The sequence below is a fragment of the Oncorhynchus mykiss genome, chromosome 12 (assembly GCF_013265735.2).
Source record: "Oncorhynchus mykiss isolate Arlee chromosome 12, USDA_OmykA_1.1, whole genome shotgun sequence".
Classification (NCBI taxonomy): Eukaryota; Metazoa; Chordata; class Actinopteri; order Salmoniformes; family Salmonidae; genus Oncorhynchus; species Oncorhynchus mykiss.
In genome coordinates, this window is record NC_048576.1 from 72,978,310 (window position 1) to 73,004,177 (window position 25,868).

Below are 25,868 nucleotides of genomic sequence, written 5' to 3' on the forward strand. Positions count from 1 at the left end.
ACCAAATGAAAACACAGAGATGAGGTGTGAAAGATTAGAGTATAAAAATAGCCTTCGCTCCAGTTATCTGATACAGGCATTCCATGTCCAGATATAATCCTGTTACATCATGCATAATCACAATTTCTGCTTATTACTAGCTACATTTCTATTTCCAGAATTAGAGCAGTATCCGTTTGGAGTTGTCAGATTTATATTAGAAGCAGGTGATTGTGATGTACATTGCATACATGCACTTTGAAGACAGAGAAATGTCAGTGAATAGTAGGCTATTACTGATTGAGAAAGACAAAAACACAGGACACTGATAACGGCAAACTCAAAGTAAAACTGATTTCCCAACAAACTGTTTCTGCGTTTAACAGCATACTGGCCTAAAACTGCTGTCAGGCTCCCTCGGTATGACTGGGTGTTTTGCGCACGTAAAAGCGGGGTATGTTGTTGAGAGTCCCCCCAACTCCCCCGCTGATCTGCTTCGTCCAATGAGCGCGTCGAGGGCGAGTCGGGCCTCATCGACGAAACGAAGGAGACGGTGGGGGAGGGTCACGTGTGTATACACTGTAGGGTTCAGTACCACTCAATTCGTAGTAAGTTGTCAACGTCCTCCCCTTTCGAGAACAAACCTCGTCAGACTAGAAACGATATCGCTAAATGCAGCAGTAGCCTAAGTAACTACGCAAAAAGTAATCGATCTAACTATACCGTTTTTGTATTTTTTTCTTCCCGAATAGAAAAGGATACGACGTTTGTTACAAGTGAACACCAAATGTAATTACAGAGAAATGTCAGTGGAAGTACAGCAAAACCCGATGCCTCCGTAGACTTGTCGCCGTGCCAAATCTGTACTTTTCTGGTGAGTTTTCCTAAAATGTTTGTATAATTTTTCAGCAGACTGCATATTGAGTTACACACAAACACATTTCCTATCTATGTTCGGACGAAAGCATTGACTTTACTGTTTCATTTGGCTGTAGAATAAATAGGTGGGCTATGATAAAATATAGCGTGTGTTTGAATGTAGTGGTCAACAATATCCTCACAGATGTTATGTTATCTATAGTTTTATCAACTATAGATGACAGTTATCCTTGCTTAGCTCCCAATGGTCCGTAGCACCCATAGGAAATCGGCGCCGAATAGGTTACAAGCAAATGGATATTGTATCCGCGAGTCTAGATTCTGTGACCGATATAATGATACATTGCTTTTAGTTTAGCAGGATGTATTACATTGGACAGTTCAACAAGTTACGAAAAAGTAATCAGCTTTGTGCTTTAATGTTTCTGGAAACACTTGCACAAATAGGTTTCGTAATCACTAAAGACCCTATTACCAGCAATCTGATTCATGCATAGGTAGATCATACTGTGACTATCATCTATAACATTGATTTGAAGGATGATGTAACTTCTAAACATATTAACATTTTACATGAACCTACCGTTAAAGTCAGACTGGTCTCGACAAACCATTTCTGTATAGACCTCACTTTGTGCATGGAGGCATTGTCATGTTGAAACAGGAAAGAGTCTTCCCCAATCTTTTGCCACAAAGTGGGAAGTACAAAATCGCTTAGAATATCATTGTATGCTGTAGCGTTAAGATTTCCCTTTACTGGAATGAAGTGGCCTAGCCCGAACAATGAAAAACAGCCCCAGACCATTATTCCTCCACCACCAAACTTTACAGTTGCCGCTATACTTTGGGGCAGGTAGCGTTCTCCTGGCGTTCGCCAAACCCAGATTTGTCTGTCGGACTGCCAGATGGTGAAGCATGATTCATCACTCCAAAGAACACATTTACACTGCTAGCTGTGCCACCAGAGACTCTGGGTTCGAGACGCACAATTGGCCCAGCGTCGTCCGGGTTAGGGAGGGTTTGACCGGTAGGGATATCCTTGTCTCATCGCGCACTAGCGACTCCTGTGGCGGGCTGTGCCCAGTGCACGCTAACCAGGTTGCCAGGTGCACGGTGTTTCCTCCACATTGGTGCGGCTGGCTTCCTGGTTGGATGCGCGTTGTGTTAAGAAGCAGTGCGGCTTGGTTGGGTTTTGTTTCGGAGGACGCATGGCTTTCGACCTTCGTCTCTCCCGAGCCCGTACGGGAGTTGTAGCGATGAGACAAGATAACTACTAACAATTGGATACCACGAAATTGGGGAGAAAAAGCGGGTAAAATTCAAACAAACAAAAAAGTTGGCAGCTCTGAATTAGGATTCAAAGATGCAGAAATAATGGGGTGTCAGCTATAATTTGACACCTTGAGTTTGAAAAAATGTGTTTTGGTTTATTGAACTACAGTAAGTGATGTGAATGTAATTACATCATGGGTCCCGGATCTGTACTACATAGAAATGCATAATTATGGATATGTCATTATCTTCATGGTGATGTATCCTGAATAGGTACACAAAGGTAGAAATATGCAATATCCTCCTTTGCATTTTGGGGTATTATTCTACACATTAGCTATTATTCTAATGAACTCTGCCCCCAAACAAGACCAAATTTGGTTGTTCTGGACCGGACCAAATTTCAACCAATCCTAGACTTATATGTTTCATAAGTTTGGACATCATAGTTTTGCACAGTAGAGCACAGTAGAGCACAGTAGAGTACAGAGGTACCAATGCCTATAACTGTTAGAACCCCGAATTCACCCATATAGGGCTCCAGATTGTAGTGTGTGGGGCCACGATGAGGCTAGTCGCTCCTAAAGACATTGGACATTGGTACTCTTACTGTACTGTGCTGTCCAAACTTGTGAAACATAGACCTCTATGATTAGTTAAGATTTGGTCCGGTCCAGACAAACAAAATTTGGTCTTGTTTGGGGGCAGAGTTAATTAGAATCCAGCAACGGCCAGAGCAGATGCTGTTTACAGTAAATGGAAAGAGAGGGGGCTCATGGGTAGGTGTCAGTAAGAGCCGGAAGAAGTAACTTTAACTGGCAAGAGAGAGAAGAGAGAGGCAGAGAGAGGGAGGGGTTGTCCAGACTGTTTTCACACTTTGACTACCAGACAACAGAAAGAGAAAGAATGAGCTGAACATAACAGTATGCCAGTGGAAGGGAGGACAGTAGCAGATGACCCAACTCTGGTTTGTGACTACTATGATTTTCCATTGTAGCCAATTCAATTACAGTAATTCTGTTACTGATTTTCACAATTCTGTAATTGACTTGGTGATAGAATTAAAAGTGTTAATAAATCAAAATGTGTATCAGTAAAAACATGCGTTGATAGGGCCTACCTTTACTTGTTACATGTGCTAACGTTCATTATCCTCCCTCCTCATGAGGGCGAGAAATTCAAATCTATCAAAAACATGTGGGTTTTTGGTAACAGTGAAAAGACAGAAGGCAATGTTTCTTAAACTTACAGAAGGCAAATCATTTTGCCAAAAATAAATATAAATACTGATATTAGTTGTCAGAGATCTTTACTTCAACATTATTGTGTTTTGATGTTTTCCTAATTCCTGGTAGATGTTTTCTGACCTCTTTTCATTCTGTTTGACCAGAAATCAAAGTCATTAGTTATGCCTAATTTTTAAGATGGAAAATGGATGAAAAATGTATCTACGACTTCATTTCCTGAAAACATAGACTGTTAGATTTGATGTGTCACCTAATTTGATACACATGAGTCATTTTACAAGTAAACTCATGACATGAGTCATTTTACAAGTGAATCATGGGAAACTATTTCACAGGTGGCATGATGTTCAAGAAGCCTGACAGGCCATGCTCTCACAGATTACTTTGGTTTTAGAAATGTACTTACACTGCAACCAACTACACACCTTCCTGTCAAACATACTTTTTTCAGGGTGTATTTACATAAGTCATTTGAGAAGGGGATTTTGGTTGTGCTTTGGCATCCCTTGATATAGTAGCCTACTGATATGTAACTTCCATATTACTCAATTTACTGATATCATCATGTTGTTGTTACTTAATTGGTAACTAATGCATTCAATTGTGTTTATGATATAGATACACTTACTACTTGTTAAAAGTCTCAGTGGTGGTTAATTACAGTGTTAAAACATATATTTTGGAAAAACATTCACAGATTCCTATGATTATTTTCTCCCTATTCTGCATTAAAACTGCTATTTAAAGCCCCCATGCAGTCTTTTTAATTGTATTCTTAAATCATTACTGTATGTCTAATAAATCACTGTGCGTGTTTATTTAAAAACATGTTTTCATTTATTTCCTTAAGGCTCTTTTCCATTGAAATGCTCAGTCTAATCGTGTGGCGTGTTGATACAAATGTAAATATATTTACATACACAGCCCTGATTGGCGGATAGGATCTTCTAGACCAGGGGTGTCAAACTCATTTCACTGATGGCCAAGTGTCTGCGGGTCCTTTTTTTTCTCCTTTCAATCAAGCCCTAGACATCCAGGTGAGAGGAGTTCCTTACTAATCAGTAACCTTAATTCATCAATCAAGTACAAGGGAGGAGCGAAAACCCCCAGACACTCTGCCCTCCGTGGAATGAGTTTGACACGTGTGACCTAGACTCTAGAGCCCTCAAACTCAACTCTGGACCTCGAAGCCAGTTCCACTGCTTTTAAAAAAAAAAAGCCCTTTAATCAGGCACTGATTTAGACCTGGGACACCAGGCTGGTGTAATACATTTTCAGGTAGAACAGAAAACCAGCAGGGTCTGGACCTCGTAGGGTAAGAGTTAAATACCCCTGCTCTAGATCCTTCCCGCTTACCGCTTCAAAGTAGGAGGATACATATGCAAATAAAATATGACTGGTCATTGGTCAGAATAATCAGATCTGATTATGATGTCATGCAATGGGCCAAAAACTCCATCCCACCTGAATAGGCTGAAATTCTAATAATACTGTATTATTTTGTCAAGCCATTTATGAAGAAAAACTCTGGAATGCCAATATAGAACAGAAGTTCAGTAGTTTACATGAATTCATGCTTTTTTAGTAGCAGCATTCCCCTATATGAGAACTAGGGGAAGCACTCGGGTGTGTTTTTCCGAGTGTGTAGCTGACGTGTTTCTACTGGATTACATAAGAGACATATCACATTTTCCCATTTCGTCATCAACATTGTCTTCCTTCAATCACTTCAAAGGGGTGCCGTCCAGACAGGAATTATTGTTTACAGGAATTATTGTTTACAGGAATGATTGTTTACAGAAATAATGCAATATTTAAAAATAATAATTTTCAAGACGTCCCTCTTTTAGACTGAGGCTGATCACTGTTCTTTATCTCCTCTAGCCTCTTGTCTAGCATTTATAGTACATAGACTGGCTTAGATTAAGGACCGGCTGGACTATCAATAGAAAGCACAGAGGTGAGGTGTGGAATAAAGTCAGTAGATTAGACTAAATTAACAGATCTATTTACTGCAATATTGTAAATAAGTCTGTTTTTTTTTTGCACTGAAGTAGTAAGAGAAGCCACCTGCCACATGACATACAAAATCAGAATGCATAGTTTTGCTCCTCATTTTGCTGTGATTGTGTAACAAAGTCATGCTAGGCCATTAATTATAATGAGTGAAAATGCACCAGGTTTTACACTGTTGAGCGTTATGGTAAATAACAAACTCTAAGCCTGCGGCACACCAGAGCGGGCACCTTAACACAAATCACACGCCACTCCCCTCGCTTGTTATGCTACCCTGAGGGAAGCGAAAGCAGGTGAGAATATCAAAGGGAGCTATTCATGAGAGCTGAAGGACTTTCACAGGTGGAATTATTCATGAAACAGTAACGTGTTCTCTCATCGTTCTCAAATGTTCATGTGTGTTCCCTCCTAGCCTCTCCTCAAACGAAGTGCAACGGGGACAATCGGTGTGAAACCAGACGTGATGCCAATGTTATCCTGTTTGGGAGAATAGCTAGATTTTTGAGCAGAGGAAATTGCTTGTATGGTATGAAATGAGTTTGAATGAAATGTTGTCCTAATCTAATTGCGGTTAGATTCAGAGTTGATTGAATGCTCTGTTGTTAGTTTGCGCAACATCTGAAAGTAAGTCTCCAAGTGTGCAGTATGATCCTTCCAAAAAGCTGCTCTAGCTATCAGACACGATTACAGACATGTATGTGCTCTCATGTGACTTCATTCAGGCGATTCTGAGAAATAGCTGTACGTTCCAGAGGGGAAGTGAGGGGTGTGAGCCTATCACAGCGTGTCACACTATTCACATCAAAAACCCTGAGATATCAAACCCATCTGTATCCCTCAACAACCGGTCTGGAGGGAGGAGACCTGCCAAAGCAGAGTTTCTCCTTTTCTACTTCTGGTAATATTAAACTAACAACATTGAACCTTGAAGATGAGTGAAATGAGCAGATTGTCTTGGATCAAGTCAGGTGTAATATCTTGGTGTTCCCATACTACATGTGTTGTAGTGAGCTCCCATGGTTACAGCATACAATATTGGACCAGGCTAGTGTAATACCACAATCACGGTAGGGTTTCGTGACATACTGTTGACCGAAGGCTTCTTACAATTCAACCAGGTGTCCTATGAATGACATTTTCCCATCTCAACCAGGTGTCCTATGAATGACATTTTCCCATCTCAACCAGGTGTCCTATGAATGACATTTTCCCATCTCAACCAGGTGTCCTATGAATGACATTTTCCCATCTCAACCAGGTGCCCTTTATAGTGGAGAAAGCGCCTATGGAATGCCCTGTTGTGTTGATGTGCCTGTTACTGTCAGTGAAGCGTCAGTGGCGTAGCTCACATTTTTCACACCCTTAGGAATGTGTCTAACATCCCAGTCCAAGTTTTGTCATGGTCTCTTGAGAGAGAAAAGGTTCTGGAAAACCGGTGAATGAAAAGAGATTTACAGAGAAGAACTGCAGTCTATTCCAACACGAAGATTGTACTGGAATACAAGAGAAGTTAGTTGTGTTTTGATGTTCGGTGTGGGTAATTAAGAGGGGATGACGGTGTGACATAAAAGGTGATTATGTCTCAAGCACACAGTGTGCTGTGCCTTTTTTGATTGTTCACACACACTCCCACAGCCCGTTAGGCTGCTGTGTTCATTATTAACACACTGCCCAAGTCTCTGGGAGGACTCACACAGTCAACACTGCTGTCCCATGAATATAGAGACATTTCATGTTTTTCACACTGTATTCTTCACATTGCTCATTCTGCAATGTCCTACTGTACAGTGCAGTTTTGTTACACTGTTTATACACACTGCGTATTTATATACTGGATTCATATTTATATGCTGGATTATAAACTGGGTGGTTTATAAACTGGCTGACAGCCGTGGTATTCCAGACCGAATACCACAGGTTTGACAAAACATTTATTTTTACTGCTTTAATTACGTTGGTAACCAGTTTATAATAGCAATAAGGCACCTTGGGTTTGTTGTATATGGTCAATACACCATGGCTAAGGGCTGTATCTATAAGGCCACAAGGCGAGACCCAAATGCAGACACAGGAGGCAGATGGTTGAGCTCCGATATTTATTATAGCAAAAGGGGGAGGCAAAAGGCAGGTCGGGTACAGGCGAGAGTTCATAAACCAGGTCAGAGTCCAAATGGTACAAGACGATAAGCAGGCTCGAGGTCAGGGGCAGGCAGAGTGGTCAGGCAGGCGGGCTCAGAGTCAGGACAGGCAAGGGTCAAAACCCAGGAGGGTGAGAAAAGAGAGACTGGAAAAAGCAGGAGCTGAGACACAAAAACGCTGGTTGACTTGACAAACAGACGAACTGGCACAGAGAGACAGGAAACACGGGGATAAATACACCGGGGATAATAAGTGACACCTGGAGGGGGTGGAGACAAGCACAAGGACAGGTGAAACAGATCAGGGCGTGACAGTATCCAAGCACTCAGCTTTGCGTCGTTCATAAGAACAGCCCTTAGCCTTGGTATATTGGCCATGTACCATACTCCTTCAGGCCGTATTGCTTAATTATACACAGCGTGTACAAAACATTAGGAACACGTGCTCTTTCCATAACATAGACTGACCAGGTGAATCCAGGTGAAAGCTATGATCCCTTATTGATGTCACTTGTTAAATCCACTTCAATCAGTGTAGAAGAAGGAGACAGGTTAAAGAAAGATTTTTAAGCCTTGAGACAATTGAGACATGGATTGTGTGTGTGTGCCATTCAGACGGTTAATATGCAAGACAAAATATTTAAGTGCCTTTGAACGGAGTATAGTAGTAGGTGCTAGGGACAGTGTGTCTAGAACTGCAACGCTGCTGGGTTTTTCACACTCCACAGTTTCCTGTGTGTATCAAGAATGGTCCATCACCCAAAGGACACCCAGCCAACTTGACACAACTGTGGGAAGCATTGGAGTGCAACTCCGTATTAGGAAGGTGTGCTTAATGTTTTGTGTATCCTGGATTCTTATTCATATACTGTATGTTATGTTAGGAGCTAGTAACTCAAGCATTTTGCTGCACCCACTATAGGGACCCATTATAACATCTGCAAAACTGTGTACATGTCCAATAAACTTTGATTTGATTTGAGGAGAGACAGAGTCTAAGTAGGGGGTTGAGAGCTCAAGATACACACTGTTCTTCCTGTTCGGTACGGCAGGGTGTTATTCCAAAAGACAGGTTACTCACATGCCTTTGTCTTTAGTCTTGGTGAGCCCTCCCCCACCCCTTTAAACTGGAGCAGAAAACGAGTCACCTGGTGGCTTTAGAGTGGTTTTTACAAGGGGCAGTGGCAGCCCCATTTCACCTGTCTCTGGGAAAGGAAAGCATCTGGGAGTTTTTGAAAGGGTAATAGCAGCCGCATATGTGAAAGTGTTTCTGCATGAGTGTGTGGCGTCAATATCCATGCCTGTGTGTGTGTGTGTGTGTGTGTGTGTGTGTGTGTGTGTGTCCCCTCAAGCCAAAACTGAGGTTATGTAATTGAAAGAAGGAATGTTCTCTTTACTGGCGGTGGTATCTTCTCAGCCTCTTGCAAACAAAATCATCCGTCTGCTCTGTTTCCAAAACATTGTCTGGAAATTTTATTTTGTAGTAGTCTGACCAGGTCACCAGGTAAACACTGCGTAATATGAGCTTGTACATATGCTTACTTTGCACGAGAGCGGCTTGTGCACCAGTTGATTCAGCCAACCTTTTAAAATCATATGATTTTTGTCTCGCGCTTTTACGAAGCATCAAACCCCATGTCTCTCTTCGGGGAATCTTATCATTGATTCTATATTTTTCATTTTGAACTGTCTAAGCTTGAATACAATGTTGAGAATTCTCCCCGTGTTCCATTCCCTCCTGACATGAGCTCTTTTGTTAGCGTATGCTTTCCCTTCTTCCTGAGCAGAACTAATATGATCAGAGTTGGCATGTTCCAGTTCAGACTCTGGCAGGCAGAGTTATGTAACGGCTGTTTTAATGAGCAGCCTGTCACTGCACCGAGCAGCAGGATGACCCCCAGTCAGGCCGTCCCCCCCCCCCCACACCACCACCTCCATGTGCCCAGGCGTTCTCTCTGACCTTGCCCTGAACTCCAACCTCACGCTCAGTCCACTCCACACTGACCCCTCCCTGGGACCGCCCGGCCAGGCACAGGGGGGCTGCATCACATTTCACAGTCTATAAATCTACCCATCACTCGCAACATCCCGCAAACTCCTTCGCTCTCTCTCGTCTCTGTTCCTCTCGCTCGCTCGCTCACACACACACACACACACACACACACACACACACACACACACACACACACACACACACACACACACACACACACACACACAAGCCAGTGTAGTAACCTGAACAGAAGGCGCTTAAGCTTTGGAAGAGACATGGATGGGAAGAAGTAGAAGCCAAGCGGCCTGCAGAGTCAGGCGATGGTAAAGAGGGAGGTCTTCATCTGGAGGGCAACAAGGGCAACTCTCCGAAGGCAGCCTGGCCCCTGCATGTTATTCTTCCATTAGAACAAGGGATTCACTTGCTCTGGCTGGTGAGGCCCTGAACACTGCAGAAAGAAATCACTTTTTTTAAGGCTGGAGCTGACCAATGAAACATATTGTGAGGAGTTTTTATTCAGCCAGTGAAATGCAATGAAGCGGAATTAATGGTGTAACCCCAGGCATAATAGCCATGCCGTGTGTGTGTGTGTGTGTGTGTGTGTGTGTGTGTGTGTGTGTGTGTGTGTGTGTGTGTGTGTGTGTGTGTGAGACTGGTCTTGCTTGCTCTCTCTCCACAGCGTAGCACTTTTAAAGAACCACAAGAATGACTCCAATAACATAGATAGTCCTAGAACATGTCTCAAGGAAACACTTGAAATGAGAAAAACCCATGCCTATTGTTTAGTTTGTGGTTTCCCACATAGAAACATATATTTAAAACAATCTACTGATCTTCTTCATGATGGATTATGAGATTGTTTTAAAAGAGAATGGAATCGCATTCTCTCTTCATATTTGAGTTATTTTAATTCACACAGTAGGAAGGAGAGCGGGAGACAGAGGGTGGAGAACATTCTCTCTTCATATTTGACTTATTTTAATTCACACAGTAGGAAGGAGAGCGGGAGACAGAGGGTGGAGAACATTCTCTCTTCAGTCATCAGTGTTAATACTTGACCACACATCAGCACTTTTTTATGTAATGAAAAACAAGATAACTTAACTAATGTTGTTCTCCTCTCTCTGTCTGTCTCCAGCCAAGCCAGTGCAAGAGTGCAGCCCTCTCTCAGAGCCCTAGCTATGTGGAGCTGTATAGCTTACAATGAGACGGACTCCAGCTCCGAACACCGGCTCTGCCAGGACTTTGGCCTCGTCCTTTCCGTCTTCTCCTTGTTCTACCTCATGGTGTGCTTCCCCATAGGGCTCTGCTACAACGCCCTGCTGGTGGTGGTCAACCTCTCCAACAAAATGTCCATGACCATGCCAGACGTCTACTTCGTCAACATGGCCATCGCTGGCCTGGTCCTCAACCTGGTGGCCCCCGTGGAGCTGCTAGGCCCTAGCTTCACACGATGGCCTGTGTGGGAGTACAACAATGAGATCTACATCACCCTGCTCATCCTCTTCAATATCTCCTCCCTGGTCATCATGTACTCCACCACGCTGCTCAGCCTGGACTACTACATCGAGCGAGCGCTGCCGCGCACCTACATGTCCAGCGTGTACAACACCAAGCACGTGTGCGGCTTCATCTGGGGCGGCGCCGTGCTCACCAGCTTCTCCTCGCTGCTCTTCTACGTGTGCAACCACGTCTCCACCAAGATCATTGAGTGCTCCAAGATGCAGAACAAGGAGGCTGCGGACGCCATCATGATGTTCATCGGCTACGTGGTTCCGGCCGTGGCCGTGCTGTATGCTTTCGTGCTCATCCTGCGCATTAGGAAGGAGTCCACCCCGCTGGACCAGGACTCATCCCGGCTGGACCCTTCTATCCACAGGCTGCTGCTGGCCTCTGTCTGCATGCAGTTTGTCCTATGGACCCCGTACTACATGACTCTACTGGTACACACTATAGCCGGGGCGCCGGGGAGCTACGGCAGCAACAACAAACAGCGGCTCACAATTTACTTCTTCCTGAGGTGTCTGTCGGAGCTGCTGGCCTTCTCCAGTAGCTTCGCCATGCCTCTCATGTACAGGCAGATGAACAAGAACTTCTCCCACAAGCTGCAGCGGCTGCTAAAGAGGCTAAACTGCAGGGACACACCCTGCCCTCACGAACACTCCTCGGTGCAGCAGGTGGCGACGTGAGACAGGGCCAGGCCTTACTAACCCCTAACCTCTTACCCAGGCTGCACTTATTATTACAGACCCCACAGAGCCCACAACACGTGGCCTTAGAAGTCAGCCACAGGTCCACTGCTGCCACTCTGACTGGAGTCTTGACTTTTAATGAAGCTAAGGAATCTTCAGTGACTTTCTAGAACTTTACTTTCTTTGTCCAGTTCTGTAGCGAGAGGATGAACCAAGTAGAAACCACTAAGTGCATTAGCAAGCTTGTCACTTGGATACTTGGTTATGAGATTGGGGGCGCAAAGCCGTTGTAATGCGGTGTCTCTTCTCCTAATACACACATGGGTGATTCACCAACATAGGCTGTAGAGATATTGCGCTGCACACCAAAACTGACAATGAGTTATACTATTGGAGTAACAATTGTTTTTATATCTCATGTGTCAATCAGCATGTTACTACTATGCATGTAGCTGGTAGTAGGTAGGAAGTGGAATACAATCTGTTTATGACCCTGTCAGACCACCCAGTGCCCCGGAGCCTGAGGCCATGTCTCATTGAAGAGTTCCTGTCCAGCCTCGGCCACAACACTCTGGAGGGGTCTCAAATGGCACCCTACATAGTGCATTACATTTGATCAGAGCCCTATGTGTCCTGTTAAACAGTAGTGCACTATATAGGAAATAGGGTCCCATTACCGACACATCCTCTGTCCTCCACTGTCTTGCACCTGGAAAAAACCTTTGCCTGCTCGTCACCCTCAGCAGTTTACACAGTACTATACATGTACCTCGTTTAATTTTACACCCCTACGGCATTACATAGGATCATGTGAACTACGGAGAGAACTCTCCACACAGCTTCTATTCAGGGTTCAGGCATGGCCAACTTACCTCTTGTGTCCTAGAATGCTCTCACTTATCTGGCTGCACACAACACCCAGTCATTGTGTGGGGAACATTTGCCTTGGCTCAGTTTATGTGATGTCTAAAAGCTGCTTAGAGGCACAGAAGTGACCTGCACAGCTGCTTTGCTATCTTGCTTCCCACTAAAGAGGAAGACTGTTTTATATATAAAACATGTCCTATTTATATTTCAGCTAAATAATGAACACGTCCAATCACATTTCACTCTTGTCATGCTATGGTGATGTCCGTTATTGCATGTGGTTATGTGATGGTTTGAAGTGTTGAAGTCTTTGTTGCTAAAATGAAAAGGTCAGTTTAGTCATCTCCACTTTGAAAGAGACAATACAATGATAAGCTGTAACCCATTGTTTAAACATGTTGCTTCTTGCTACTGCTGGTGTATCCAGGCCACCTCATGATAAGTATTGACTTAATTAAAAGCTCAGCAAAACCCTTTGAGTTTTATGCTGAGGAACCCTAAAAATGAGTCCACACCCTGTTAATCATTATTTAAGCTCTGGTCAAAGTCCTAATTTCTTACAGTTGAAATGCTCTTTCTGAGCAGTAGAGCAACAGAGGGACAGATATGTCACATGTTCTGCCCTGCTACTACCAGAAACAAACAAATGGCTTATGTCTAGACTTATATTGGCTCATTTTAATTCCAGGGTTGTTGAATGATGGTAGAGTTCACTGAAAATGTCATGCAAGAGCCAGAATCCTTTTCATTGTATGGTAAAGTTAGTTATAAGCAATGCCAATCTACCTTTAGATATGACCGACAACACCAGGAAATAAAGAATGGTTAGGAATAGGAACTGAAATAGGAAACAGTAAATTCTCACAGTTAAAGATTCAGTCTGAGATCTTAGGCACTTCCAACTTCCTTACATATCACACGAAATGGATGACATGGTACACAATTCTTTTCTACTTTCAGGTACCAGTTTTGTCTCAAGAGCACTACTTTCAAAACTACTGGCTGAAATGATACAAAACCTTTGGCACGTCACTGTAATGTGATTCTTAGTTTTAGAATGACATATTCCATCACCCTTTACCTCCCCTTTATGTTGTGCCGTTATAACCCACCAAAATGAGTATCTTTTTTTTAAAGAACCAGTACTGTATGTTTATGGTAAACTTTAGAGTATGCTATTCTTTTAAATCCACCTATATAAGCAGAGATAAGAATGTATTTTATTTCATGAGGTTTAGCTACATAGGGCAAGATGAATCCAGTTTCAGATGTGATGCTTTTGTGACTGTGTATATACCAGTATATATGTATAATATGAAATATCTGTATATATTGTATGTTAGAGATTTACTGGAAAAACACCATGTCCTCTCACAAATACAGTATTATTTTCTCAAATATATATTTAGATACTGTAGCTTCAGTAATCTTCTCTATTGTCGGTTGAGTCAAAGACTGATTACACAATAAACTAACATGGGAATTAAACACAATGTCTGTTCTTTTAGTTTCTCTTTGTCTTGATGTTCACAGTGTTCTTTTGACATTGTTGCTAATGTCAACTGTATCCAGTCTCCACAGTGCATTGTCATGACAAATCAATGTCAAAATAGATGACATTGTAGTCCATTTCTGAGGGTATGCTTGTGTCAGTAAACAATGCCAAACTTATTTTTCATTGCTGTTTGGAGCCATGGGGATAGTGCCAGCTATAGAGAGCAGAAACCACACTTATGTGTCATCTTGCAACATACTGTAATTAGGTTTGGTTGCCCATCTACAGAGTTTGGTAAACCATAGCCATTTATACTGTAAAAAGAGCTTGTTTCTCCCATTGGCAGCTGGGTCTCTTTTTTTTCTCCAAATCAACACACTAATCACATGGGACAGGCTCAGACAATCCCACCTGGGACCCTGTGACCTGGGGGTGTTTCCCTGCGTTGGTCCAAATACAGACCTGTCATGTTTTATATCCATGTGGTTGAAACCCAGCCTCGTCAACAGCAGGATCTACTTAAATCACCCGCACATTTTGAAATGAATCGATGCTATTTATATATTCCGATGAATTTAAGCCCCCTTTAGAGAGATGATGTTATTATGGGTTGATATCCCCTCCCCGATGTCCAATTCCAAGGTTAATGTTGAGCTACCGTTGTGCGCTATAGAGGTAACAAAAAAAGAAGAAGAAGAAGAAGAATCTGTATGACAGCGGGACACATCCATTTCCAACGTTAATCTCTTCATATACTGAGACCTAGAATAGACTCTCTGTCTGCATTGTAACCCCACTAGGGTAACCGTGGCTGTGGCACGTCCCTTTAACCACACTGTGTAAAACAGGAACAATCCAGGCGTTCTGTGAATTCTTTTGACATCCGTGGGCCTGGTTATACAGCCCAGTGTTGTTGCAACTCTCAACAAGAGCAATATTGTTCTGATATACGATAACAGTGTGGAGCAGCTGATGTGGGAGTCGTGCTAGAGATAAAGGAGTCCGAGGAAGCAGAAAAGTGAAGAGATTAAATAGCGAGTTGTTTTGTTAGAATGTCCAACCGAGAGGAGTAGAAGGAGTGTACACATGGTTCTGACGTGTTCCAGCATGGGGAAAAGGTGACAGACATTAGATCTAGCCCTGGAGACTTTGGCAGGGTTTATACTCAACAGACCCCTCACACTAACTCAAACCGTCTCAGTCGACATTTGTAATTACTTTTGAGGGGATGAAATTTGAGCTTAACCAAATGAAAGCACCATTGCATAAAGGGCATCCCTTTAATCAACTTTAAAGGGATTCCCTGCTGGGGGGAAAAATATTACTTAATGATCAGTTGCTGCTGCTTCAGCTACTGTTGATAGATACGGTACATTTTCAGGCTTTAGGACGTCCTGAGTCTGCACAGTCGTGCAACATACACAGTACATTACACACTACTCGTAGCTATAGGTCTTGCCAAACAGTGCAGCCATAGTTTAAAAGAGAAGGCTTAAAATACTACCGACTGTGCATCTGGAAATGATATGATAGTGGAGTGAATTGAAAACGGTTGCCATGGAAGCAGTTCCCTTCTGAGAATAGGAGTTTCTTAAGGTAGACTCAAAATGAAGCAGCATTAAGAAAACAACACACTGACCATCATCCGTTTATGTTTCCCTCACTATGATAACATGTCAACCATTTTAGTTGCTGAAATAAATAGACTACTTTGTGGCTGCATGTCGTCATTTGTAGTTATTTCCATGAATGAACAATGGTCTGTACGATAATATCCATCTGTCGATATACTATATTCTGTGTGTCAGCTGCAAGTTCCAAATGGGAGAGAGAAGCTGTTTCCAAGAACACAGGAAGTCCTATCTAGGTGAAGAGCATTGAAACATGCTGCCAACTAGCCTGAGGACAGACAACAGGACATGACCCTGTGCCTGGACAAAATCAACTAATTGTCTCCCCTCAGCGCCATTGTCAGAGCTACACATGTGGAGCAGCCATCAAACAACAACAACCTGCTATAGCCTGGCCAGGAGAGAATGTTGATGTTCTTGATGAAAAGACGTTGGTGAGGTCACCATGTTTGCCACTGACCCCTTTACCCTCGTATCCTATGGTCTATTTGCTGAGTTACGAAATCTACATAGCATTTGGCCAGGGGCTCTCTAAGTTCATTGGATGAACAACAAGAGAAAAGCATGTATTTAAGCTATGTTTCAGGCTGCAGAAATAGCATGAAAAGCTATTATACCAGCTAACAGAGGGTTAATTCAGTTAACATGCTAACATAGGATAATGAGCTGCTATGCCATTAACTGTGACCTGCTGTTAATTAGGTTAAACAGGAGCTTACATGTGCCTTAGAGCATGCTAGACCACCTATGTAGCTTGCACATTTGGTTTATCACTTACACCTAGCTGTTTTGGTTGGCTGACACCCAGATCCCTCACAAGATCTTTCAAAACACAGCCAGTCGGTTCCTTCAATGACATGTACCAAAATCAAGTGCAAGACAAGCCTAAATTCTGTAACCTCAGGAAAAAGAAAAAAACAATCCGTGATTAAAAAAACATTATTTGAGAATTTCTGGGTGTCGAGCACACTGAATCAGGCTTGCAGTCTGACGGTATTTCCAGTCTTGTCAGTTGGCTAGGAATTTGCTTATCTCCTATGACAACAGCACTGTAGGGCGGATGATGAGAGCAATGACCTCATGATCGGAGTGGAGTTGAACTCTGGCTACACTATTGTCCTGTCCCTGTAACTTCCTCTGACGGCTGATGATAAGCTGTACTACACATCATGGATTTGGTGGGGAGGTTAACTTTAGAGATGATCAGTGAAATCATCCTCCCTGTCCCACCCTATCCTCTCCCCTCCGCTGGGAAGACAACCAGACCAAAGCAGATTTTTGAAACACTATCCACCCTCCCTCGCCTGCCAGCCATACTCTATGATCTCTACCTCCTCTCCCTCAGATGGGGACCAGAGAATCAAAAATACAATAACAATGAGAACAGCGTCAGCAGAATATCAAGCAGGGCCCTGGAACCGCTGGAGGATCCTGTCCGTGTCGGATGCCCCATCATGAGGCTGTGGTTGTGGGTCTGGAAGACTGTCAAAGAGCAAGCAGCATGCCAGGCAGAAAGGCCTGTTAAGTGAAGGCAGATGAATGTGTTCTTCTCCCCAGTTTATTGAAGCCCAATAGACCTCCCACCTCCTTTCCCCCAGAACCCACAGACAGAAAACTGGCACGGCACTCCACGAATAACATTTGGATGCTGTTCACATTGTCTTGTTCATGACTTGTTGCGGTATGTGTTGTTGTTTTTTCTTTGATGGTGAGCCTTTCTTTTGTGCTGCCGTACCAAGGGGTATGAGTTGTGGAAGGGTTACTGCTTTGACATGTTTTTGCAGGAATCACAACAAAACCCTCACCCTACCCCTCTTTCTTCATCCTATTATCAAACACCCACTCAAACTGAGAATCTAAACAGTTTGTCATAATCTGTCAGGGAGTACTATCAACGTACATCATATCATCTGTCTAATTAGCCTGGTAGACAGCCATTAACAATGACTCACTGTTATCAATAAACAAGGAACATGCTTACATTATGGCTCAAAGGATGTCCAATGTGGCACACAGATAGTTATTCTTTCAGATAATGTTGGTCTTTCCAAATGCAACACCAACAACAACGTGTGTGGCACACATGCACGCACACACCTCCTCTTACTCCTCCCAACCCACCTTCGCCAGCGTCGGTGGGAGCCAGTGGGGTGTCACCCAAGAAGACTAGTGCACTGTTCAAGGAGGGAGCTGGACCTGCTTTTCAGAGCGCACGTGCACAGTTCACTGTGGGTGTGTCACAACAACAGCCACATCAACTGATCCCAGGTCAGTACCCTCTGACCTCTGCCAGCTGGGGATATGAAGTACACCATGATCTCTTCTTAGCCACATTACACTAGCTTAGCCAGGGAGGTCACAAACGAGTCTGTTGTACTAGAAAAAAAGGTGCTATCTAGAACCTAAAAGAGTTCTTTAGCTGTACCCATTGTAGGCCCACGGACCAATAAAAAAATAAAAGTAGCTCAGTCGGGGTCTCAACTTACTGTTGAGAGTTAGAATAATAGAATACAGCAAGCACAAATTATACATTTGGTTGTTCATCAGCAGTCACTCAATTAGCCCATGTCAGCTACATTTTTTTTTAGGTAAGTTAGCAGCCAGCTATCTAAACTTGTAGTTGGTCGAATTATCAACCGGGGTGGGGCCCATTGATCATCAGTAATCATATTAAAAACTGCAAACATCCACCCTATTGGCAAAATTAGTAGAATTGCCTGAAACTAGTTATAACATTTAAAAGTTATCTTTGCCCTATGGCAAAATGTGTAGAATTGCCTGAAACTAGTTATAACATTTAAAAGTTATCTTTGCCCTATGGCAAAATGTGTAGAATTGCCTGAAACTAGTTATAACATTTAAAAGTTATCTTTGCCCTATGGCAAAATTAGTAGAATTGCCTGAAACTAGTTATAACATTTAAAAGTTATCTTTGCCCTATGGCAAAATTAGTAGAATTGCCTGAAACTAGTTATAACATTTAAAAATGATCTTTGCCCCATGGCAAAATGTGTAGAATTGCAGAAAACTTGCTTTTAAATGGAAACATTTTCTCTACGCCCCATGGCAAAATGTTCAGAACAGAGGAAATTAACTTTATTTGTTTTCTTCTCTTTGCTGTCAAGATGGGGCCACTAAAATGGTAGGGGGGGGGGGGGGGGGGGGGTGAGTTCCATTTTGTTGTGGCCCCTCCCCCATCAAAGTTGCCCATCCCTGCCATAGGAGAAACCTTTGAAGAACCCTATTTGCGTCCAGGTAGAACCTGGAACTAAAAAGTGTTCTACCTGGAACCTAAAGGATGCTCCGATGGGGACAGTCAATGAACCTTTTTGGAACATATGGCGTTGGAGTGTATGACCACTGCGAATCACATCTGCAGTAAATAAACATTTTGTTGCTATTTTTCACAAGCTCTCTTGACTCTTGACACAACTATATCCACAAAAAGGAATTCTCGAAACATGCCAAGCCACTATTGTAGCATTGTTTTTGTTAAATTCATAAATCATCAATTATTAATACTAGTGTGCCTCCCAGTGGTCATCCATTGATGATGCACCAGTATTTGACGACAGTTTTTCTCAGTTGCTACAAAAAAAATGTGGATCTGTGTTGAAACCTACAGAGTGCGAATTAGACTGTGACATTCAGGGGGTCTCTATTTTTCTTATTCTACAACAAGTCGTGAGGTTTTCATCTGATTGTCGAACAAATCACTTCACAAGGCTACCTGCAAATGTTCGTCCATTCCAAAATAATTCCAACTTCCAAACAGTACACTTTTTGCATGTCTTAGACCACCTTTTGCAAAACTTTAAATACAAATGTCATCAGTGAATACAAAATTCACTGCTAAAGACCTACTCCAGCCTCATTGTGACCTGTTCATCATGTGTTTTTACTTGGCCTTTCACACCTGGCAGGAGAAGTGTGCTGGTTTCTAGTGTTTGTTTTGTTCACAGAATTTACACACTTACACATTATTTTCCATATTTCCCTCCCTTAGTTACATATTTTTTTATCATAAGAGACAAGTGTGCAATTGACCTTTCACTAAGCCCCCCCCCCCCCCCCCCCCCTCGGTTACTGTTGCAACCTCCGACAACATTTTCCCAGGACGCTCAATCCCCTCACAATGATCTCATACTGTGGTTCTAATACACAATTAAATTTAACACAGACTACCCCTTGCTAATTAGGAAACTCTTGGATATGATGTGGTGGACTGTCATTACAATTACTTCACGGGAACCTGGTAAAATTGTGTTTTTAGTGTAGCTAGCCACTGAATGGCTCTGAAATCATTGTCAGCATGCAGTCAAAGCTACAACCCCTTGTAGAGCTAACTAGTGCTCTCAAGTCTTATCCTGATGTGGACAGAAGATGGGAGTTGAATTTATAACATTGCTAACTTAGCTAGCTAACATACACTACCTTTCAACATTTTGGGGTCACTTAGATATGTCCTTATTTCTTAAAGAAAAGCAACAAAAAAATGTCCATTTAAATAACATCAAATTGATCAGAAATACATTGTAGACATTGTTAATGTTGTAAATGACTATAGTAGCTGGAAATGGCTGTTTTTTTATGGAATATCTACATAGGCGTACAGAGGCCTATCATCAGCAACCATCACTCCTGTGTTCCAAGGGCACGCTGTGTTAGCTAATCCAAGTTTATAATTTTAAAAGGCTAACTGATCATTAGAAAACTATTTTGCAATTATGTTAGCACAGCTGAAAACTTTGAAAAGAAAAGATTAAGATGAGCAAAAGAACACAGATACTGGACAGAGGAACTCAGCCTAGAAGGCCAGCATCCCGGAGTCGGCACCCCAATTAGCCAACTCCAATGGGGACAGCTAGTCTTACTGGGGTCCGAACACATACATTAGAAAAATACATTAGAGACAAAAGACTTTACAATTTACATTCACTTAAAAACATTAACATGTGGTGCATCTATCAGTTACACATACATGTCAGTACATACAGTACACACAACAAGTAGTTCACATGGTGGAGAGTTGTTGTGCCGTGAGGTGTAGCTTAATTTTGGGTAAATGAGTCACAGAGCTAGCTAGCTAACCAGCTGAGCTAGCAAACAACGTAACTAAAGCATCATTTCAGATTCTGAAAAAATACTCTATCAAAAGGCTCTGCATTTCAAGAATCACAGTAGCAAGTAGCATACCGTTCAATAATTTAGCCATTTAAGCATTATTATTTTGAGGAAAACTTTGCCATAACCCTCAGTATTTTTCATGCTATTTGAATGTGAGCTTGGAGCTCTGCAATTGGTTAGCCAAAATTCTGGGGCGGGTAAATTGTGGTCATTGTTTCCTGCAATCCGTAAATACTGCTGCACAAAATTCTAAATTACCCCATCAGTGTCATACCACAATATAGAGAAATGTCTGTCTAATTGTTGTGATTTTTTAACAATACTGTGGACATGCAGAGATGCAGAAAAGTACATTGGGTTATTTCTTACTCCTAAATCATAATCTCCAACATTGGGACCTTCCATTAGGAACTTTGCTTTGATGTGGATTTAGGCCTATAGATTATTATCAGTTGTGTTCCTTGTATCCACCTTTCCTTATTTCTATTGTGGATTGGGTTTCTGTGTGCCAATGGAAAGTCTACAAAACTATGACCAAACCAGCCTTTGTATTCAATTGGATTGTGATGATACCGATGAATGAATGTTGCATACAATGTGCTAATTTGTTGATTAAAAAAAAAATCTCAAATAATATTTCATTTGATGTGTATAAAATATGCAAAAAAGGAGAGTAATTGCCCATAATTCTGCACCTTTGGTTAGTTGTTCATGATTTATCATGATTTATCATGATTTAGTGACTGAAAAAAAATGGGTTGATCTTCTGGGATTTTTAAAAGACAGACTAACTTTCTGTTTTGTCTGCTTGGGCTCAAGAGATACAGTTGAAGTCGGAAGATTACATACACCTTAGCCAAATACATTTAAACTCAGTTTTTCACAATTCCTGACATTTAATCCTAGTAAAAATTCCCTGTCTTAGGTCAGTTAGGATCACCACTTTATTTTAAGAATGTGAAATGTCACAATAATAGTAGAGATAATTATTTATTTCAGCTTTTATTTCTTTCATCACATTCTCAGTGGGTCAGAAGTTTACATACACTCAATTAGTATTTGGTAGAATTGCCTTTAAATTGTTTAACTTGGGTCAAACATTTCGGGTAGCCTTCTACAAGCTTCCCACAATCAGTTGGGTGAATTTTGGCCCATTCCTCCTGACAGAGCTGGTGTAACTGAGTCAGATTTGTAGGCCTCCTTGCTCGCACACGCTTTTTCAGTTCTACCCACAAACTAAATTTCAATAGAATTGAGGTCAGGGATTTGTGATGGCCACTCCAATACCTTGACTTTGTTGTCCTTAAGCCATTTTGCCACAACTTTGCAAGTATGCTTGGGGTCATTGTCCATTTGGAAGACTTTTGCGATCATGCTTTAACTTCCTGACTGATGTCTTCCTGACTGATGTCTTGAAATGTTGCGTCAATATATCCACATAATTTTCCTACCTCATGATGCCATCTATTTTGTGACGTGCACCTGTCCCTCCTGAAGCAAAGAACCCCCACAACATGATGCTGCCACCCCCGTGCTTCAAGGTTAGGATGGTGTTCTTCGGCTTGCAAGCCTCCCCCTTTTTCCTCCAAACATAACGATGGTCATTATGGCCAAACAGTTCTATTTTTGTTTCATCAGACCAGAGGACATTTCCCCAAAAGGTACGATCTTTGTCCCCATGTACAGTTGCAAACCATTGTCTGGCATTTTTATGGCGGTTTTGGAGCAGTGGCTTCTTCCTTGCTGAGCGGCCTTTCAGGTTATGTCGATATAGGACTCGTTTTACTGTGGATATAGATACTTTTGAACCTGTTTCCTGCAGCATCTTCACAAGGTCCTTTGCTGTTATTCTGGGATTGATTTGCACTTTTCGCACCAAAGTACATTTATCTGTTGGAGACAGAACCGTCTCCTTCCTGAGCTGTATGACGGCTGTGTGGTCCCATGGTGTTTATACTTGCGTACTATTGTTTGTACAGATGAACGTGATACCTTTTGGCATTTGGAAATTGCTCCCAAGGATGAACCAGACTTGTGGAGGTCTACATTACAATTTCTTTCTGAGGTCTTGGCTGATTTCTTTTCATTTTCTCATTATGTCCAGCAAAGAAGCACTGAGTTTGAAGGTAGGCCTTGAAATACATCCACAGGAACACCTCCAATTGACTCAAATGATGTCAATTAGCCTGTCAGACGCTTCTAAAGCCATGACATAATTTTCTGGAATTTTCCAAACTGTTTAAAGGCACAGTCAACTTAGTGTATGTAAACTTCTGACCCACTGGAATTGTGATACAGTGAAATAATCTGTCTGTAAACAATTGTTGGAAAAATGACTTGTGCCATGCACAAAGTAGGTGTCCTAACCGACTTGCCAAATCTATAGTTTGTTAAAAACAAGAAATTTGTGGACTGGTTGAAAAACAAGTTTTAATGACTCCAACCTAAGTATATGTAAACTTCCGACTTCAACTGTAAGTACGATTGCAGTAATCGTTTTGCAGGCAGTCGTGTTATTTTGATAAATGTATTTGCAATTGTGACAGTATAAAATAGTTTTGATGAATGCATTTGTTTTAAGACGACAGCTACGTTTCCAAAACACATTTACTATTTTGGAGGCCACGGAGTTCTTTGTCTTGCCGACTGTTTTGAAAATCGACAAAATTGTTCCAAAAAATGTGTGATTGAGAAAAACTGTAATGCAGCTATCACTGTACTCAAAACACATTTTCACCTTTTACTGAAATTGAGACTTTAATTAACAAAGCATTCTCTTGACTTTGTCTAGGTTCAATCAAAAACTTTGATGTGAGCTGAATAAATGTCCTTTGGCACTACCTTATGGTAAGTGTGTTTTTGGCATACTCTCGTGAGCCTCCATTTCAATGATAGAATCTTCAATGACAGATATAACCCGACTTACTGTGCTGGAATGAAACTGGACATGAGGGAACATAAAGTATCAGATAGTCCTGCCATGTACAAGCCCATACCATCCCTTGACATTGTCCAATAACTTCTTTCAGGACACAGAGTATAGTAATGCGCAGACATTCATTAGGCAAAACGTTGAAACGTACAGTGTATTAGTCCAGGCAATATGTGAAAGTTGTGTTCATTTTTTCATAAAAGCATAAAACAGTTTGGGACCCTGAACATTTTTATATATGGAGGCATTGCAAATCTGCCTCCTTGCAGACATGGCAACACTTTTCCATTCCGCCATAACCATGTAATGTATTTTGCATCATATCTCTTGAACAAAACGTTATAACACAGAAAAGGTGATGTTTACCCTCATGTTTGGATGATCAAGGATTACAATGGTGCCGTGGAAGACATCATAAACAATTCAGATGATTATATAATGGTGGACTGCCATGGTAAGCCATGGTAAGAAATCCAATCAAATCAAACATACACAATATAATATTATTTCTGTGGCATACAGAGCCGACGTACAGTTGTCTGCTGGTATCTTCTTGCTCCTGGTTGTGAATGTGGATACTGCGTGACACTGTAAATTCATGGAACATAAGAATGCCTATGACTTGTCAGGACCCCGAGACATGGTGATTTCATGGGCACATACTTCATAAAGTATTCATACCTCTTGACTTATTTCACATTTTGATGTGTTACATCCTGAATTCAAAATGTATTAAATTGATTTTTTTTTCTCACCCATCTACACACCATACCCCATAATGACAAAGTCAAATTTGTTTTTAGAAATTTGTGCAAATGTATTGAAATTAAATACAGAAATATCTCATTTACATACAGTACCAGACACAAGTTTGGACACACTCATTCAAGGGTTTTTCTTTATTTTGACTATTTTCTACATTGTAGAATAGTAGTGAAGTCATAAAAACTAGGAAATAACACATATGGAATCATGTAGTAACCAAAAAAAGTGTTAAACAAATCAAAATATACATCAGATGACCTGGCCTCCACAATCCCCCGATCTCGACCAAATTGAGATGGTTTGGGATGAGTCGGACCACAGAATGAAGGAAAAGCAGCCAACAAGTGCTCAGCATATGTGGGAACTCATTCAAGGCTGTTTGGAAAGCATTCCAGGTGAAGCTGGTTGAGAGACTGCCAAGAGTGTACATAGCTGTCATCAAGACAAAGGGTGGTTATTTGAGCAATCTCAAATCTAATTTGTTTAACACTTTTTTGGATACTACATGATTTTATGTGTTATTTCATAGTTTTGATGTCTTCACTATTATTCTACAATGTAGAAAATAGAAAAAAATCTAGAAAATCCCTTGAATGAGTAATAGGTGTTCTAAAACTTTTTACTGGCAGTGTATTTTATATTGTTCAAAGTTGCCACCTTTTGCCTTGATAACAGCTTTGCACACTCTTGGCATTCTCTCAACCATCTTCATGAGGTAGTCACCTGGAATGCATTTCAATTAACAGATTGCTTTGTATTAAAGTTAAGCCTTGCTTAAAGTTTTCTTTCCTTCTTAATGCATTTGAGCCGATCAGTTGTGTTGTGAATAGGTAGGGGTTGTATACAGATAATAGGCCTATTTGGGAAAATACCAAGTCCATAATTATGGCAAGAACATTTCAAATAAGCAAAGAGTGGAATAACTACAATGTTGTTGATGTATCCTCAGTTTTCTCCTATCACAGCCAGTAAACTCTGTAACTGTTTTAAAGTCACCATTGGCCTCATGTTGAAATCCTTGAGCGGTTTCCTTCCTCTCCGGCAACTGAGTTAGGAAGGACACCTGTAGCTTTGCAGTGACTGGGTGTATTGATACACCATCCAAAGTGTAATGAATCATTTCACCATGCTCAAAGGGATATTCAGTGTCTGCTTTTTTATTTTTGTACCTCTACCTATAGGTACCCTTCTTTGTGAGGCATTGGAAAACCTCCCTGGTCTTTGTGGTTGAATCTGTGTTTGAAATTCACTGTTCGACATAGAGGGACCTTACAGATAATTGTATGTGTGGAAACTGGTGTAAAGTACTGAAATAAAAATACTTTAAAGTACAAC

General features: G+C 41.6%; 1 protein-coding gene across 1 annotated transcript; it reads left to right on the plus strand.

Moving 5' to 3' along the window:
* The first annotated feature begins 524 nt into the window (after window positions 1-524).
* LOC110538275 (probable G-protein coupled receptor 146) lies at window positions 525-14,076 on the plus strand. Its single transcript, XM_036938320.1, has 2 exons — window positions 525-853; window positions 10,663-14,076. Exon 2 carries the CDS (start codon window positions 10,706-10,708, stop codon window positions 11,711-11,713), a length of 1,008 nt encoding a protein of 335 aa, XP_036794215.1. The 5' UTR covers window positions 525-853; window positions 10,663-10,705; the 3' UTR covers window positions 11,714-14,076.
* Window positions 14,077-25,868: the final 11,792 nt, after the last annotated feature.